The 17681-nt window shown below is 39.8% G+C and overlaps 1 protein-coding gene across 6 annotated transcripts in view; it reads left to right on the forward strand.

The window, feature by feature from the left end:
* Positions 1 to 614: 614 nt before the first annotated feature.
* The window catches only part of Cyp2r1 (cytochrome P450 family 2 subfamily R member 1), a 700872-nt gene continuing 683805 nt past the window's right edge, over positions 615 to 17681 (forward strand). The window contains exons 1-6 of one of the 6 annotated variants that reach the window (XR_007591885.1): positions 617 to 4144; positions 10251 to 10392; positions 12104 to 12736; positions 13447 to 13776; positions 15230 to 15350; positions 15994 to 17657. Coding sequence is in view for 1 of the 6 variants with exons in the window: in XM_050143163.1 (XP_049999120.1) it covers positions 3680 to 4144; positions 10251 to 10392; positions 12104 to 12736; positions 13447 to 13776; positions 15230 to 15405 (1746 nt within the window). In the remaining 5 variants the exon portion in view is untranslated. Of the gene's footprint in view, positions 4163 to 10250; positions 10393 to 12103; positions 12737 to 13446; positions 13777 to 15229; positions 17676 to 17681 lie in introns of those variants that run through there. The other 5 variants (XR_007591887.1, XR_007591884.1, XM_050143163.1 and 2 more) reach the window with 5 other exon arrangements.

Genomic DNA, 17681 nt, shown 5'->3' on the forward strand with positions numbered 1-17681 from the left:
TTTGCAATACTGTTTGGCCAATAGCTTAAACATATTTCTAGCTATCTCTTACAATTTAAATTCACCCATTTCTTATTTATTTATTTATTTTTTATTTTTTTTTTTTATTTTTTTATGGAAGGAGTAAGAATGGCTTCTAGTCCTCAGAAAAATGACTACTTCCAAATTGATATAGTCTTTGGGAAAGAAGTTTCTTAAGGCAACGTTCTTTTCCTTGCCTACGTCTTATATGTGAGTTTAATACATACCATGCTTATGAACTAGATCCTCCAGTCATCAGACTCTACCTTTTAAATTTATATATAGTTTATTTTTCAGAAATGTGCCTTCTGAATTTGAAAAAATAAATGTGAAAAAGCCCCTTTGCCTGCCATATGTGTTTGACCAAAGCAGCACAGTTCAGTGGAGGCATTGCTCCTTTGAAAGCACAGCATCTTACAGTTCTAGGTTAGCCTTAGTATCTGCAAAGCAATGGCAGCTCCAAGAATCAGATTCCCCGAGACGAGAATGACAGGCAGTTGTAAGCCTACCATGTGGGTGCTGGGAATTGAATCTGGATGCTCAGGAGGAGCAGCCAGTGTTCCTGACTGCTGAGCAAGCTCTCCAGCCTGTAAATGTGTAGCCCAGGATGTCCCAAAACTCATGATCCTCCTACTTCTGCCTTGTCAGCGTATGCTATGGTTAGGCACCAACACAACCAGCTGTGTTTTCCAAATCAGTCTGTTTTAGAGAATGTTTAAGTCATACAAATTAATTTTGTAAAAAACTAAGGTTTCAGAAATGGGTAGGAGGAGATGTTTTTATGGCTGAAGAGAGACATTTCAAAGGGGTCTTCAAATCCCACCGCAGATATAATTATCATCCTCATGTCCCCTAGAATACCATGAAACAACAAGTACACAAACCTAGGTCCTGCGTACCACTTTATAATCAAAACCATCACCTAAATAGCCTTTCTCCCAGACTCGGGCGCAGCAAATGAGTTCATAAAACCTGGTAATCAAAATAGTATTTCAATACAACACTTTATGATCAAAAAGCAAAATTCATGAACAAGATATGAAATTTTTAATAAGGAAGGATCTGTATTATTGATTTTTTTCTTTTGCCTTAGGCTCCAATATGATTCAGCTCAACACTTTCTTATTTGCTTCTGTTCCGATGCAAGACACCACACATCTGCACAATGGAATATGCAAAGAAGGCCAATTTGTGCTTGCTACATCACTCTGAGTCAGGGAAGCACTGGGAGTGAGCACCCAGGATCATAGCATCGAGACTCAGCAGACAGCGCTTCGCAGGATAGGAGGGTTGGTTCCTGTCTCACGCTGTTTTCCGTTTCTTGCTATGTCCGGAAATATATAAAGAAAATATATTTACATTGCTTACAATTCTGTAGGCCCAAGAGCATGGCACCAGCATCTGTGTGGGGCCCCTAAAGTGAGGGCTCTATGCTGTGCATGGGCAAAGACGGGAGAGAAACTGGAGCAGGTTCCTACAGAAGAGCTGAATGGACAGAAAAGAAGCAACAGAAAGCCAGTTTACTTTATTAACAAGCCTCCACAGGATAAGCAACTCATCCTTGAGGTAGCTACGTTAATCCCTTTGTGAGTGTAAAGTGCCCACAACCTAATTACCCCTAAAAGATCCCTACCACTCTCAACCCTGCCATATTAGAGGCTAAGCCTCAAGATCAGTTTGGGTGATGAGAAACCATGTTCAGACCATAACAGCTCCCAAAGGCCAATAAAACGAGGCTCTCACTGGAGCACAGGCTGCCCTCTTCCCCGATACAACTATTATCAGTCCACACAGAAATGGCAAAGCCCAGCACGCGGTGTTCACATTTCTCCAAGAACTCACTCCACTTTGCATCAGAGAATCCTGCAGTATAACAGTGAAATCTCCACTTCTAAACAGCCCTGTAGTAGTAAATAATAATAATAATAATAATAACAATAATAATAATAAAAACGGTATTGATCAGTGTCTACCATTCAAGAGCAATCGCTGTGAGATGGAGAGATAAAAGGGTACAGTAATCTATCTTTACTGAGCACTGGCAAAATAAATGGTTCCAGAGAAGGTTCTGTGCCCTGAGTTTTAGTTATTCCTTAGCTCTTATTGCTTTAGGGTCAGTGGGGGAAGACGTGCATGCCCTCAGGGCTGTCGATCAGAAGGGATGGCAGCAGGTGATTCTGCACTCTCCACTAAGGTAGCAGGAAAAGAAGAAATGATTCCTTAACCAAAGCAAATTGGAGAATTTTTCTAGAATCGAAAGAAATGTGTTTTGAAAATAAACAATGAAGGGAAGGCCCTCTTGAATGGAGTGCCTTATAGCACAACCGCTGGCCAGACTAGACACTTCACGCCTTAAGATGACGTCAGGAAGGAGGGCAGGGCTGATATCAAGGGTCAGCAGGTAATATTACCCAGCTCCCAGTGCTCCAACATTACCGTTCCCCAACCGCAACGTCCATGCCCATCCTGTGACACTGAAGGCTAAGTTTAGTAATAACATCTCACCACTATTCTTCTAATCTACTAGATTAATAATAAAATTTAGGAATCTTTCAAGATAAAATATCAAGCATTTTAACAGGCAGTAGCTGGGTAGCCCACAGGTGGAGATCCTGAAAAAAAAAATTAAAAACTCCATAGGGACTTTGTTGTTCTTATGCACCCAAGTATCTTCGCTATATAGGTCATGTGCGCAGAGTAGGCATTTAATAAATAATTGTACGAATAAAAGTTAAGCTGATGAGGACTATTAAACTTTTGCCCCTGCTGAATTATCAAGGCAGCCTTTCAGGAGTCTCGAGTCCTACGGGTCCTGTGTTGCAAACAGTTGCCAACAGAAAACAGGAATGTGGGCTGAACTAGCAATAATTCCAGCACTCGGGAGGCAGAGACAGGCGGATCTCTGTGAGTTCGAGGCCAGCCTGGTCCACAAAGGGAGTTCCAGGACAGGCTCCAAAGCTACAGAGAAACCCTGTCTCGAAAAACCAAGAAAAAAAATCATTGCTTCTGCCTCCAGAGAGACCGAAAACTTGAGTAGTCAGTGCTATCCCTGATAAGAGAGGCCTCTGAGATTACTACCAAGAAACCAGTTGGGGGTGGGGGATGGACAGAAAAGGATGAAAAGGTATCAGAATAATATCAGACTATTCAAAGAGTCCTCGGAGAAATGCCTCGAAACAAAAGGCGAGATTGTAGGCGAGGTTATTTCCTTGTCCTACTGATCTGTGGACTCTGTAATGGAATTCTCAGACTCAGTTAAAGACTGCAGTTCTGATAACCTCTTCACCACCCATAGAGTGCAATAAACAGACGGGGCAACTGTCAAAACACCTTAAGGAGCGGCATCCAGAGAGACAGGAAGCACCTAGCCCAGAGAGCAGTGCTCACATGACCAACTTAGTGACCACATTCTGGAATGGGGCCTGTGGGCTCCGTGCCCGCCCGCGGTGGTGGTGCTCACCGAGGGCCAAGCCAAATCAAAGGTTTGCAAACGGGACTGAGCCAGGGAAGATCCTGGAGGTGGCTGACCCAAAGGGCCTGAGCCCACACTCAACGAGCCAATGGCCGTGGAGAAGGGGCGGGCCGTCGGGAGTGCTGCAGGCCCGCAGGGCGCCCCAGCCTCAGCGCCGCCGACTGGTGAGCAGCCTAGCCCGGGCCCATGTTGGAGCCTCCCGCAATCCAGAGGTGTGCAGCTGCGCTCGCGGGCGCGCTCCTCCTGCTGCTTTTCCTGCTGCTGGTCCGCCAGCTCCTGAGGCAGAGGCGACCGGCGGGCTTCCCCCCGGGGCCGCCGCGGCTGCCATTCATCGGCAACCTCTGCTCCCTGGCCATGTCCGCCGAGCTTCCCCACGTCTACATGCGGAAGCAGAGCCGGGTGTATGGCGAGGTAGGCCGCGACGCAGACCCTCTCCCGTCAGAAGCAGCGGCCAGAGGGAGTCCCGCCTCGAGGGCCGTGCCCCCGACCGGAAGCCGCCCCACGGCTGTCACCACAGGCGCTCAGGGTCCAGAGTCCCCGCCCACGGGCGAGCGTGTGCGCGTGCGCTGTGTGGCCTGTAGCCTGTCTGAGATGCCTGCCCCTAAGAGGAACTTCTCGGCCCTGTGGCCCCTGAGTTTGAATGAAGACGTTGTGAGTTTCTAAGACAGGGTTAGTGTTAGTGCGGTTGCCATTTCAATTTTTTATTTATTTTTTTTTACATTTAACACTTAAACAGCCCTTAATTTTCTGAACCTTAACTTTTCTTCATCGGGGTACTTAGGATAGTCGTAACCAAAAGCAGTAAAATGCTACCCAGATGCGTTGGCTATTATATATGATTTTGGTTACTATATGTGAAAGCTACCTTTCACGTATAGTATTAGGAGTTGACCATAGAGACTGACATGCTAAGTAAGTGCTCTACCACTGAGACACACACCACTCCAATAGAAATTTATTATGCCTATCAATGTAAAATTGTCTTTAAACCAGTTATTTGGAATGGCTTCTCGTTGAATAGGAAATTAAAGTTTTTATACATAAATATTTGAGCTGAAAGGAATTCTTTATTTACTATGAATAGTCAAAAGGACAAGTGATATAGGTGTATTACAGTAAGCTAAAATTAAAATATCAGTGCGTGGAAGACTACCATCAAGGAATAGGTTGATTGGATTAATTGAATTTAGCCTGAATAATTTTGTTTCTGGTACACTGAGGAAACTACATTGTTTGCAGTGACAATTTATTATACATCAACAAAGCTAACCTTGCTAATAGCTGCTAAACTGCAAGGGGCAAAACTGAAGATGTGTGCACTATATAGTAAACATTGTACTGTTAGGTTTAATTCCCACCAGACATTAACTCTCTTTAAGCTGCTGCTGCATTTGATCTTAACGCTAGCTGTGGGACACCCCTGAAGATCTCCCATTAACTTAGAGATAGTTCTCAATTCTCACAGTGTCAAAATTAGTCCAAGTTGTTAAAACACTAATCATTTTTTGTACAGTAGAAGACTGTTACCTCCTGTACTTCAGAAAGGTTGTAGGAAGCAGTTTATAGGGGTTATTTTTCCACAATCTCCCGTTTACATTTGAGATGTGTAGTCAAATCTGAACTTTCCTGCTTTTGTGCACTGTGAGTTGAATCTTTTATAATTTTTGAAAGAGAAATAGCAGTGCCCAAGATTCATATTTCTGTCTAAGCAATCCTATATGGAAATGTGCTGTGGCAAAAAGTGCCATTTCTTTGGGGAGTCACTCTTGATTGTTTCAGCTTCCGCTGTGCTTAGATTCTTAATGTAGATTTTGAGCAGCATTCCATGGCTAGCAAAGTTGATAGCAGTAGATTTGTCAGACTCTTTCGGACAATACTCTCACAGGCAATAAAGATGATTATTTTGCATTACAGCAAACAGAACTGGCAGCTTATTAATTTGTTTTATGGAGAACTTTTATTGAGAACTTATTCAAGGCACTGAGTGGGGCTCTGTGGAGAATTTAAAAATGAAAAAAAAATAAGTCATTTTAAAGGTATTTATAATCTGGAAGCCAGAAAGATGAAAATGTTTCAGGTTCAAACTAGTATTAAATTAATGTCATGAAAGATTTTATGTGAGCTGTGATGGCTCAAAGCAAAGAGAATTAAAAAAATGTATATATTTTTAAAAACTACATGGGATATAGTCTCTAAAGGTAATATAGCAATCAGGAGGAACATTCTAAATGAGGAAACAGATCAAGCACACCATCCTAGACCTGGATGGATGGGCAGGGCACCTTGACTTCTCTTAGGACTGGAGAGCAAGGGGGAGGGGGAGGGGGAAGTGAGAGGAAAAAGGGAGGATGGGAGGAGGTGGAAATATTAAATAAATAAATTCTAAAAAAATTTTTTAAAAAAAGTAGAAAATATGGCAGTCACTTATCAGCAGTAGCAGTATGTGCATTTGTTTGTTGTTAGTACTTAGTCAATGATGCTGTAATAATATGCTTAAATATGTTTGCCAAATTCATTAATTCAACATACATGCATCAATTGTCATCCTAAGCCATGCACTATTATGGCTTATGTTTACATTTAGTAGTGAACAAGAGATCTCTGTCTCTAGTGACATACATTCTGTTTGGGGGAAGATGGACAAAATAAATATACGTAAAGTATATAATATATTAGAGTTTAGGGGTACAACAGAAGCTAAACTTGGGTAATGGAAATGGACAGTACTGGCGGGTTAAATTTTAAGTTAGTCAGAGCAAGTGTCATTGCAAGGACATCTTAAAAGGAAATGAAGGAGCAGGCTGTGAGAACATCTTAGGGGAAAACACACCAAGAACAGAGCAAACACCAAGGACAAGAACCAGCATTCTGTGACCTATCCTAAGGGTGAACGAAATGCAGGTGGTTTGAACCAGAGTCTAGAGATTGTGAAAGCCAGCTTTGCATTACTGAAACAAAATGTTTGAGATAATAAACTTAGAAAAAGGAAAGATGCATTGTGGGTTGTGTTTTGGATGATTAAAGTCATTAGGTTGACCTCATTGCTTTTGGAACTATGGAGAGGCAGCGTATTACAGTAGGAGTGTGTGGCAGAGGAGACTGTTTACATCATGTCAGTCAAGAAGAAAAAAGGAGTGAAGAGGAGGGGCAGGATCCTACTTTCAGGGGTACAGGTCCCTTAAAACTTCTGCCCTTTCCAGTAGCACTAAGCTAAAGACTGCATCTTTAACATATAAGCCTTTAAGATACATTTAAGATCTGAAGTGATAAGATGTTTGGTCAACTTCTTTTATAACTTGACAGCAGAAACAACATACATGCCAAACAGTTGACTGTGTGGCTTGGGAGGAAATCGAGTCAACATGGGTCAGGACTTTGTTAGTCACCTTCCTCTTGTGCTCAACACCTCACAGAAACAACTTAGGAAGGAAGGATTCATTTGGGTTGTGGTGCAGAAGGTACAATTTATGACAGCTACTGGGTCAATGTCTGGTGTAAAAAGTTTACAGTGGCTCCCCACTTTGTACCAACTAGGAAGCAGAGACAACTTGGCTGGAATCAGGGCCAGAATGATCCTCACTGCCAAGTCCCAGCAACCCACTACCTACTGTTAGCCTCTACTTTATAAAGGCTCTGTTAGCTCTCAGAACTGTTCGCAGCTGATAACAGTGTTCAACCACAAGTCTGCGGGGAGACACTTCACATTCAAACAGGAACTCAACACCTTGAAGGATTAAAAAGTGTGGTTATTAACTGATGGAGTAAAATTTCTATGTAGAGCTAGTTTGGGTGGAGAAGAAGTTATGTAAAGATGATACAGAAACTGCTAGAAGGCAAGAATGTTTGCTGTATTTCTGTTTGCATCTCTGCTAGCACAATTATCTCATAATCGACATTTTAAAACTTCAATAAATCAAAGATTGAATAAACAACCAATCTTGTTATTGTTGTCCTAATCTTGGACTCTTCCACAGATTAAAACAGTTTAAAAGTAAGTTTTTGCAGTTTGATTGATGAAACTTTGCTAAAAGTTCTCAAGTATAATAAACAACTAGATCAAATAAAATTTCCCCCAGTTCTACTCTCTTAACAGACAACTATCTCAATTTCTTGAGTAAAGGTAGACTACATAGTAGCTTTTTTAAGTGATTAGTCCTCTTTTTTATAATTCCTAGTAACCACAGTCTGAAGATTTTCCTTGAAATATATTCTCCCTCTGTTCTGCCTTCAGACTCACAGAGCTTTCAACCCCAAGGTCTTATGCCATTCTGGTAAAATGATGATCTTGTTTTATTTCCTGCATCCATACCACTTCCTGTAGACTAATGTCATTCCTGTTTGATTTTCACTGAATACATTTCTGGGGGAAGACTTTTATTTGACCACACTAATACTGCTTTGGGAACTGGAAAGATCTCTCATTTGCTTCTCTGGTAGCAACACCCTTTGTGCTAAAAATTCCTCCATGGCCTAAAACTAACGCCAATGTGTACAAAATCTATAAATTTTCCACAACATTCTAAATGTACATACTTCTTTGTCCCAGGGCCCACCCTTGTGCCAAAACCTCTGGTGGAACTGATTGTATTCCTTCTTGATAATCTTTATCACTTTTGATGACTTACTTCTGAAGAACTTTTGTTATCAGCTAAGACCTCCTGTGTTCTTCTGAAGCAGAATTTATCATGATAAAGTCTACCTTTGTTGTTTACACGAAGATAAGGCTTATCTCGGTCTTTTAGCTGTGAGAAACTCTGGGGCAGTTCCTGGGAGGACAGCAATAAGCAATCCCTGGGATTTATTGATAAACAGGCTTTTCACTGAGTTAGGCCTTTACATTAGGTTAGCTAAAAGACACCTCAGAACGAATGACATTGTAAGTGAACATGAGGTGACCCTATCATATCTTGGCTAGTTTTTATTGTTAACTTGCCTCACTTGAAGAATTGTCTCAATCACTTTGTCCCAGGGCCTCAAAAGAAATTGTCTTACTGATGATTGGTATTGTAGGGCCCAGTTCATTGGGGATAGGACACAATCCCTAGTGTGATGGCTAATTTTATGTCAAATTGATCTAAGCTAGAGTCACTGGGGAAGAGGGAACCTTGATTGAGAAAATGCCCCCACCAGATTAAGCTGTGGGCAAGCCTTCTCTAGGCTGGTGGTCGTGAGTGCTACAAGAACGTAGGAAGAACAAGTCATGAGGACCAGGTCAGTAAATAACTCTTCCATGGCCTCTGCATCAGTTCCTGCCTCTAAATTCCTGCCTTCCTTGCATTCCTGATCTGACCTCCTTCATCATGGATTGGAGGTGGAAGTAGAAGATGGAATAACCCTTTCCTCTCCAAGTTGCTTTTAATCATGGTGTTTTATCACAGCAATAGAAACCCAACTAAGAAGCCTGGAAGGTATACTTGGGCTGAATAACAAAGCGAAGAGCTAAAACATAGAACCAGGGATTAAGCCAATAAACAGAGTTCCTCCATGGTTCCTGTCTCCAGATTGCTGCCCTGACTTCCATCACTGATGGACTGTGATCTGGAAGTGTAAACTAAAATAAACCCTCTCTTCCCCTGTGTTGTTTTTGGTCACAGCAAAACAAATCAAACTAGAACACTGGGCAAACAACTCCAGCAAGTTACAGGATTATCCTGTTTTGCTTTCCTCTTAGATGAAAGGTATCTACGTGTGTATACATTGTTGCTGACAGAGTTTCTGTCGAGCCTGGTCCCTTAGCTGTTCAGTTCCAAAGAAACACACAGAGGCATATATTAATTATAAATTATTTGGCCAATTAGCTCAGGTTCATTATTAATTAGCTCATATAACTTAAATTAACCCATAATTCTTATCTATGTTTAGCCATGTGGCTTGGTACCACATTCTCCATCCTGCTTCCTCTGTGTCTTGCTGGTGACTGCAGACTGAGCCTTTCCTCTTCCCAGATCTAAGCTGATCACCCTGCCTATTCTTCCTGCCTGGCTACGGGCCAATCAACATTTTATTAAATCAATACAAGTGACAAATCTTTACATTATCCCACAGCACATGGTAAATATATTTCCTCTAAAGTTAGGTTCCCTTAGAATCCTGGGATTTAGAAAGGTAAATACAATTCTCTTCCCCCCCTCACACACACATGCTTGAATTTCAAAGCTGTTTTTTGACTTTTCTCAATTTCCCTCCCCCACTTCAAGATGATATAATAATAGATTGATAATGCTAGTTATAAATTTGTCTTGGAAATAAAATGAGATTTCTATGTAATAAATATTTTAAATGGAATGAATTATATCAAAATCAAATACATTTTGTTTTTGTTTTGCCTTGTTCCTTAAACCTATTTAATGGCAAACCTTAAAGTAGAATACAGGCTTCTTCTGTCCAGTACTTTTTCTTTTTTTTTTTTTTTCTTCGAGACAGGGTTTCTCTGTGGCTTTGGAGCCTGTCCTGGAACTAGCTCTGTAGACCAGGCTGGCCTCGAACTCACAGAGATCCGCCTGCCTCTGCCTCCCAAGCGCTGGGATTAAAGGCGTGCGCCACCACCGCCCGGCAGTACTTTTTCCATTATACCTTATAAAATGGTTCCAGGCATGGAGTGGTATAATTAATCAAGCTGTCTAGAGATTGTCAACTGACAAATCCTCATGTTTTTAAGGAAGTGGCAAGTAATAAGAGGGATAGGCTTAGAACATGTGGATCATTTTGTTGTTTCACTGTACATTTTACTATTTGATTGTTGTTTTTCTTCTCGAAGATTTTCAGTTTAGATCTTGGAGGCATATCAACTGTGGTTCTAAATGGCTATGATATAGTGAAGGAATGCCTTGTCCATCAAAGTGAAATTTTTGCAGATAGACCATGCTTTCCTTTGTTCATGAAGATGACAAAAATGGGAGGTATGTTTTTTCAACTGTTCAATGCACCTATTTTTTGAGATCTCTTTAAAAAAAAACAATCTTTTCTCATTTTTTCAAACCAATTCCAGTTCTCTCTCCTTCCCCTCCTCCTGCTCCCCACCACCTTCTACCCACTCAACCCCCCATCCATTCCTCAGAGTGGGTAAGGTTTCCCATGGGTAGTCAACAAAGTCTGACACATCACTTTAGTCTGACACCAATACCCTCCTCCCTATATCTAGGCCGAACAATGTATCCCTTCAGAGACAATGGGCTCCATAAAGCTAGTTGAAGCATTAGGGATAAACAGTGGCCCCACAGACTGCTCCAGCCACATCCAGAGTGCTTAGTTTGAGCCAACGCAGGTTTTCCTGCTGTCAGTCTGCAGTCAATGAGTTCAGAGCGTCTGCTTCTGTGGGGATCCCCATCATGGTCTTGACCCCTTTGTTTATATTATCTCTCCTCCCTCTCTTCAGGTGGACTCTGGGAGCTGAGTCCAGTTCTAGCTATGGACCTCTGCATCTACTTCCATCAGTCAGTGTACCTACTTTAAATCACATTCCTTAGTTAAGTGTAGACAAATTGTTTTGTACTTAGTGAAACCTGGATTTGAGGAACAATCAGACTGCATTCAAATAATAGTTTTAGGCTACTACATGCTAGTTTTATTGCCAATCAGTTCTAAGAAACAGAAGTAATGTTTTAAATAATTAGTACCTGATAAATACTGAAAAAAATTGAGGAGTGCACAGACACAACACACGCACATCATGAAGCAGAAGTTTCCTTTTGGTCACAATCTTGAGTACTTGGTGACAGACATTTTATCATGTACAAAGGACAGACTTTTTGTAGGACTTAGGAATGATCAGGTTTGGATGACTATCTAGTTTACAAGAGAGAAAAGCTCAAAGTTGACACAATCACGAAGAAAGCAGCAATAGAAAGTCTAAAAAATGGCGACACCAGATACAACTGATATCTGATTTTTTACAGTAATGTTCTAAGTTCTGTAATGATACCTCCACACTTACTTTAAAAAAAAAATTAGTGTCTTGCTTAAATAAGCTAAATGGCAGATATAATAACATTAGTAAATTTTGAATTCATGTTTTTTTTTTATTTCATGAGCATTTCTACTACTTTGAACAATTCAAGGCTGCCCTTGACTTTGGCATAGTTACCTTGTTGGGTATCATATTCCTTCAACAGAAGGAAATTTGTATTATAAAAATCTGATTTCTTTCAAACAGAAACTTTGAATTTGGAGGTATTTGTTAAATCCAAATTAAATTGTGTCCATAGAACATATAATCAGTTGCCTTTTATAAACTATTTTTATCATATATATATATGTATATACATATATATGTATATACACACATATCTTACAGTTATGTTTGAGGAAAGCTGAGTAATAGATTTATGTAGGCCTAGTTTATATTTTTGATTACATAAGACAAGATGGTTTCTTGTAAAAAAAAAAAAAAGATTATTATAGGTCTTTCCTGCCAGTCCTTTCATGAGGTTTAGCTATGTTCTATGGCTTTTGAGCAACATCAACTAGGGCACAATCATGTACTTAGATAATTGGGAGCTAAAATCACTGACTATCCATCTTTGAATTTTTTTCCTTTCTGTTTTTTATTCCACAGCATCTTAAATACAGAGAAATATGAATTACACACCATTTTTAATACTTTTCTTTCAGGCTTACTCAATTCTAGATATGGCCGTGGGTGGATTGATCACAGAAGACTGGCTGTTAACAGTTTTCACTATTTTGGATGTGGTCAAAAATCTTTCGAATCTAAAATCTTAGAAGAAACTCAGTTTTTAATTGATGCTATTAAAACATACAAAGGCAAACCTCTTGACCTCAAGCAACTAATAACAAATGCTGTTTCAAACATCACCAATCTGATCCTTTTTGGAGAACGGTTCACTTATGAAGACACTGATTTTCAGCACATGATCGAGTTATTTAGTGAGAATGTGGAACTAGCTGCCAGTGCTCCGGTCTTCCTGTATAATGCATTTCCATGGATTGGCATCTTACCTTTTGGAAAGCACCAAAAGCTATTCAGAAATGCAGATGTGGTTTACGATTTCCTTGCAGGACTTATTGAAAAAACTGCAGTCAACAGAAAGCCTCATTTACCTCAGAATTTTGTTGATGCCTATTTAGATGAGATGGATCGAGGTAAAAATGATCCTTTATCTACGTTCTCCAAAGAGAATCTAATTTTTTCAGTGGGTGAACTCATCATTGCTGGAACTGAAACCACAACTAATGTGCTTCGCTGGGCAATTCTTTTTATGGCCCTTTATCCTAATATCCAAGGTAAGGATAACCTTGACCTCACAGTCTCTCCTTACATATAGGACTCGCGTGCTTTAGAGTGTTTGGCCATGCATAAAGCAGTTTTAGGAACTCTGACTATGGTAGCCAAGAAGGAAAATATCTCATAATTATGGTATTTCAATACAAATTTAAGAAAGGAAGAAAAGCATCTGAAGGTTAGGCATGGTGGTGATATTCCTCTAATCTCAGAACTCAGGAGGCTGAGGCAGGAGAATCTCAAGTTCAGGGCTACCACAGCCTACATAGTAAGTTTTAAACCAACCTGAGATACATAGAATAACATTGTGTTTAAAAAAAACTTTAAAATAGACTTAATATGTATGTTTTATAAAGGATGATGAAAGTTAAGAGTCTGGAAGCTACAAAATTGGTGTCTGAACTCTGCTTTTTCTTATTTAGGTCTAATATTTCATTACTTTCCTTGCTGACAGTGATACTACTCTGATTCTAGGCTAATTACAAATTTATTCATAATCCTTTTCTTGACCTTACCCAGAGCGTTGGTTATTACTAATGAAACATATAGGGGGAATATAATTAATTCATTTAACTAGTAGATGATGAAAAATTCAAATCTAGACATACCCATATTCTGTTGATTTGTTATGGGTTATCCTTGTTGTACCCCCCCAAATAAGTTTATATAATTTTAAGAATTCCATAATAACTTTAATATGTTTCTCTGACAGGACAAGTTCATAAAGAGATTGATTTAATTATGGGCTACAATAGGAGGCCTTCTTGGGAAGACAAGTGCAAAATGCCTTATACTGAAGCAGTTTTACATGAAGTTTTAAGGTTCTGTAATATAGTTCCACTGGGGATTTTCCATGCAAGCTCTGAAGATGCAGTTGTACGTGGTTATTCCATTCCTAAAGGCACAACAGTCATTACAAATCTTTATTCTGTTCACTTTGATGAAAAGTACTGGAAAGACCCAGACATATTCTATCCCGAGCGATTTCTGGACAGCAGTGGATATTTTACTAGAAAGGAAGCTTTCGTTCCTTTTTCTCTAGGTAAGAAAACATTCACATGTATATAATTTTAGAGTATAACAATGACTCATTATTCATAACATCTCAATCTGAAACAACCTGCTCCAGAGTGCTTAATTCTGAATACTTAAAATTAATTTTTTAGTATTTTTTCTTTTTACTGAATATAGATTTTTTCTCACATAATATATTCTGATTACTGTTTTGTCTCCCTCTACTCCTCCCTCTTCCTCTCCACCTTCCCTCCCGTCTGGATCCATTCCCTTTCTTGTCTCTCATTAGAAAACAAACAGGCTTCTATGGGATAGTAATAAAATATAACAAAGTAAAATATAATAAGACAAAAACTAGCATAAAAACAACAATGGAGTTGGAACAGAACTTGAGAGAAGGCACAAGAATAAGAGACCCACTCATCCACACACTCAGGAATCCATAAAAAAACTAAACTGCATATATATGCATGCAGAGGAGCTGGTACAGATGTGTGCAGGCCCCGTGAATACCCAGCTTCTGAGCTGATATGAGCTTCAATCATAACGGATTTAGAGGGCTTTGCTTTCTTGGTGCCCTCCCCTTACATATAACATTACTTCTTACAGGAGAGGATGGTTTCATTAAAATGATCAACACCTGCTTCTACTCAAAATATCTCTTAATTAATTAAATAAAGCTAAAGTTGAAAAGCTATGGCTGGCTATTTCAGAAACTTTTTAGCTTATGAATGTAGGGGTTGTAGTCAGACTTCTACAGCAAAAATTCAGTAATAAGCCGGGCGGTGGTGGCGCACGCCTTTAATCCCAGCACTCAGGAGGCAGAGGCAGGCGGATCTCTGTGAGTTCGAGACCAGCCTGGTCTACAAGAGCTAGTTCCAGGACAGGCTCCAAACCAAAACCACAGAAAGACCCTGTCTCGAAAAACCAAAAAAAAAAAAAAAATTCAGTAATAAGTATGAGAAAATGAAACCCATATAAAGGAAAGAAACAAAGACAACTCCAAGAAAAGCTAGAATCTTGCCCTCTAGTGTATCATGTCATCTCCAACTAGGAAATTCTGCTTCTGCTATGAAATATAGCATGAATCACAGAGCTTGGAAGATGGGCTACATCTTCATCACTAAGGAAAGTACTCCTTGCCGGTTGTGGTGACACATGCTGGCAGGATTTACTGAAGGAAAGTACTCACTAGGTCAGTTGAAATGGGCTTCCCTTTGATGTCACATCCCAAAGCATGTGATATTATAGTAGTAGATCATAAGCTCTATTGCATTGCGTAGAACTCAGAGATGAGAATAAAATCTTAAGAAGTCCATGATCTGATATATGGAAATAAAGGTATGTTTGAGATTTGAGAGACTCTTCTCATAATATGATGTCTTCAACCTACTTTAAATTACTGATTTCCTAAATGACAGCCAAATATTAGATGTTAATTTTAGTAAATGGTCTTTAAACTTATTTCCTTTTCTGTTCAGGAAGAAGACATTGTCTTGGAGAACAGCTGGCTCGGATGGAAATGTTCTTGTTTTTTACAGCGTTACTTCAGCAATTTCATTTGCATTTTCCACATGAGCTAGTTCCAAACCTGAAACCCAGGTTGGGCATGACATTACAACCCCAGTCCTACCTCATCTGTGCAGAAAAACGCTGAAAGTGCACAACTGTATATTGTGTGATGTTTTACTCTTTTGGCTTTTTGAGGGGCCCACCACCCAGCTCCAAATAAATCACACACAGAGGCTTATTCTGAGTTATGAATGCCAGGCCTTAGCTTGGCTTTGTTCTTGCCAACTTTTCTTATCTTAAATTAACCCATCTACCTTTTCCCTCTGGGGTTTTATCTTTCTTACTTCTGTAATCTTACTTTCGCTCTTACTCCTGGCTCTGTGACTGGGTGGCTGGCCCCTGACATCCTCCTCCTTCCTCTCTTCTCCTTTGATTTATACTCTCTGCTTGCTAGCCCTGCCTGTCCTTATTCCTGCCTTGATATTGGCTGTTCCGCTCATTAGACAGATCATCAGGTGCTTTAGATAGGCAAAGGATCACAGCTTCACAGTTAAACAAATGCAGCATAATCACACCTTAAAATAATATTTCCCAACAACTGTATTAGGGTTTAATCAATAATAGTATTTGGGCCAAAGCCACAGTTTTATAAAGCCAAGTGAATATATATGCATTGTTTAAAATAGTACTAGAGCAATAACAAGCATTAACTATGTTATTTTTTCTATTGTAGGATGTATTGAACAACACAAAGGTGCAGCTGTTATGTACATATTAAAAGGGGCCATGTATGCACTAAAAAGAGTTCTGTTTATTGTAAAGTTCCTCTGATCTGGCTCCATCCTGGGAAACTTTGCTTTTTGCTCCCAAACTGACTCCTTTATGATCAAGTGTTGGGATTAGCAGACTGTGATATCAGTCCAGGACTAAAGAAATAAAACCCACATAAATGAATTTTGACAACGGAAGTATTCTAGATAATGATGGTAGGCAATGGAAGAGCTTTATATTTAATATAGACCCTCCCCGTGCTTTCAGATATTCCTCTCTACTATGTATTCATAAGAATTGTGGCATTCTTTCTATAAATAAGAGTTTCTGTGATCCCTGAGCATCCATCCTTAAAGCAGCAGCTCAGTATGTGGAAATAAAGTATGCAGTTGGCTATTTCTTCTTTCTTTGTAGGTACAGTCATTACATTGTTTCTGGAACTACTTATTTCTAAAATTAGTCACAGAGCTCAAAGATTCAAACATCTTACCTTACTGAGGTCTTAGTCCCAGTCAGGCAGGTTTTCCCAACAATATTCAAATCAAAAGCCTGTTATAGAGACAGGGTAACTTGTAATTGGGTCATTTGAGAACGATGAAATGTTATTACTAATTATACCAGGACAAATGGCATATTATCACAGGCCAAAACAAACTGGAATGTATATTCATTCACTAATAGCTATTTTTTCATTATTGTGTCTTCCAAAGTTCTTCAAAGAGCCCATGTTCATGTAACTTGTTTTGTGAAGAGTTCTAGTCTTAGAGTAAAGAAATATAACAATGGTTTGCATGATGAGTTTGAATCAAGAGCTCCAGAAAAGGCTCAGCAGTTAAGAGAACATACTGCTCTTGAAGAAGACTTGAATTTAGTTTTCACTGTCCACATCAGATGGTTTACAACTTCCTGTGACTCAAGCTCCAAGAGAATGCAATATTTCTGGCACCCATGGGTATCTACACTCATGGGCAAACACATAATTAAAAATAATCTTTTTAAAAAATAGAACATGGATTTAACTTAATTTGCCTCATCTGGTAAAAATCTCCTAGTTTCTGCGGTTCAAATCAGTTTTGTGTTGTAGAATATTAGTTTAAGATGTGTTATTTTGTTTATGCTGTGGAATATTTGTTTAATGATGCAAAGATGTGTTGCATATTTTTTGTTGTATTTGTTTAACTCTGTGTGAAGCTGTATTCACTTTGCCTGTATAAAATACCTGATTGGTCTAATAAAGAGCTTAAAGGCCAGTAGCAAGGCAGGAGAAAGGATAGGTGGGGCTGACAGGCAGAGAGAAAAATAGGGTTTCACTGTAGTTTTAGAGCCTGTCCTGGAACTAGCTCTTGTAGACCAGGCTGGCCTCGAACTCAGAGATCTGCCTGCCTCTGCCTCCTGAGTGCTGGGATTAAAGGCGTGTGCTACCACCGCCTGGCTTGCTTACATTTTTCCTTTTTTTTTTGATTTTTTTAATTTATTAAAGATTTCTGTCTCTTCCCCATTGCTGCCTCCCCTTTCCCTCCCCCTCCCCCAATCAAGTCCCCCTCACTTGTCAGCCCAAAGAGCAATCAGGGTTCTCTGCCCTGTGGGAAGTCCAAGGACCACCCACCTCCATCCAAGTCTCCTAAGGTGAGCATCCTAACTGCCTAGGCT

Source organism: Alexandromys fortis, unplaced genomic scaffold, assembly GCF_014885135.2.
Source record: "Alexandromys fortis isolate MF-2015 unplaced genomic scaffold, M_Fortis_MF-2015_v1.1 scaffold_45, whole genome shotgun sequence".
Classification (NCBI taxonomy): domain Eukaryota; kingdom Metazoa; phylum Chordata; class Mammalia; order Rodentia; family Cricetidae; genus Alexandromys; species Alexandromys fortis.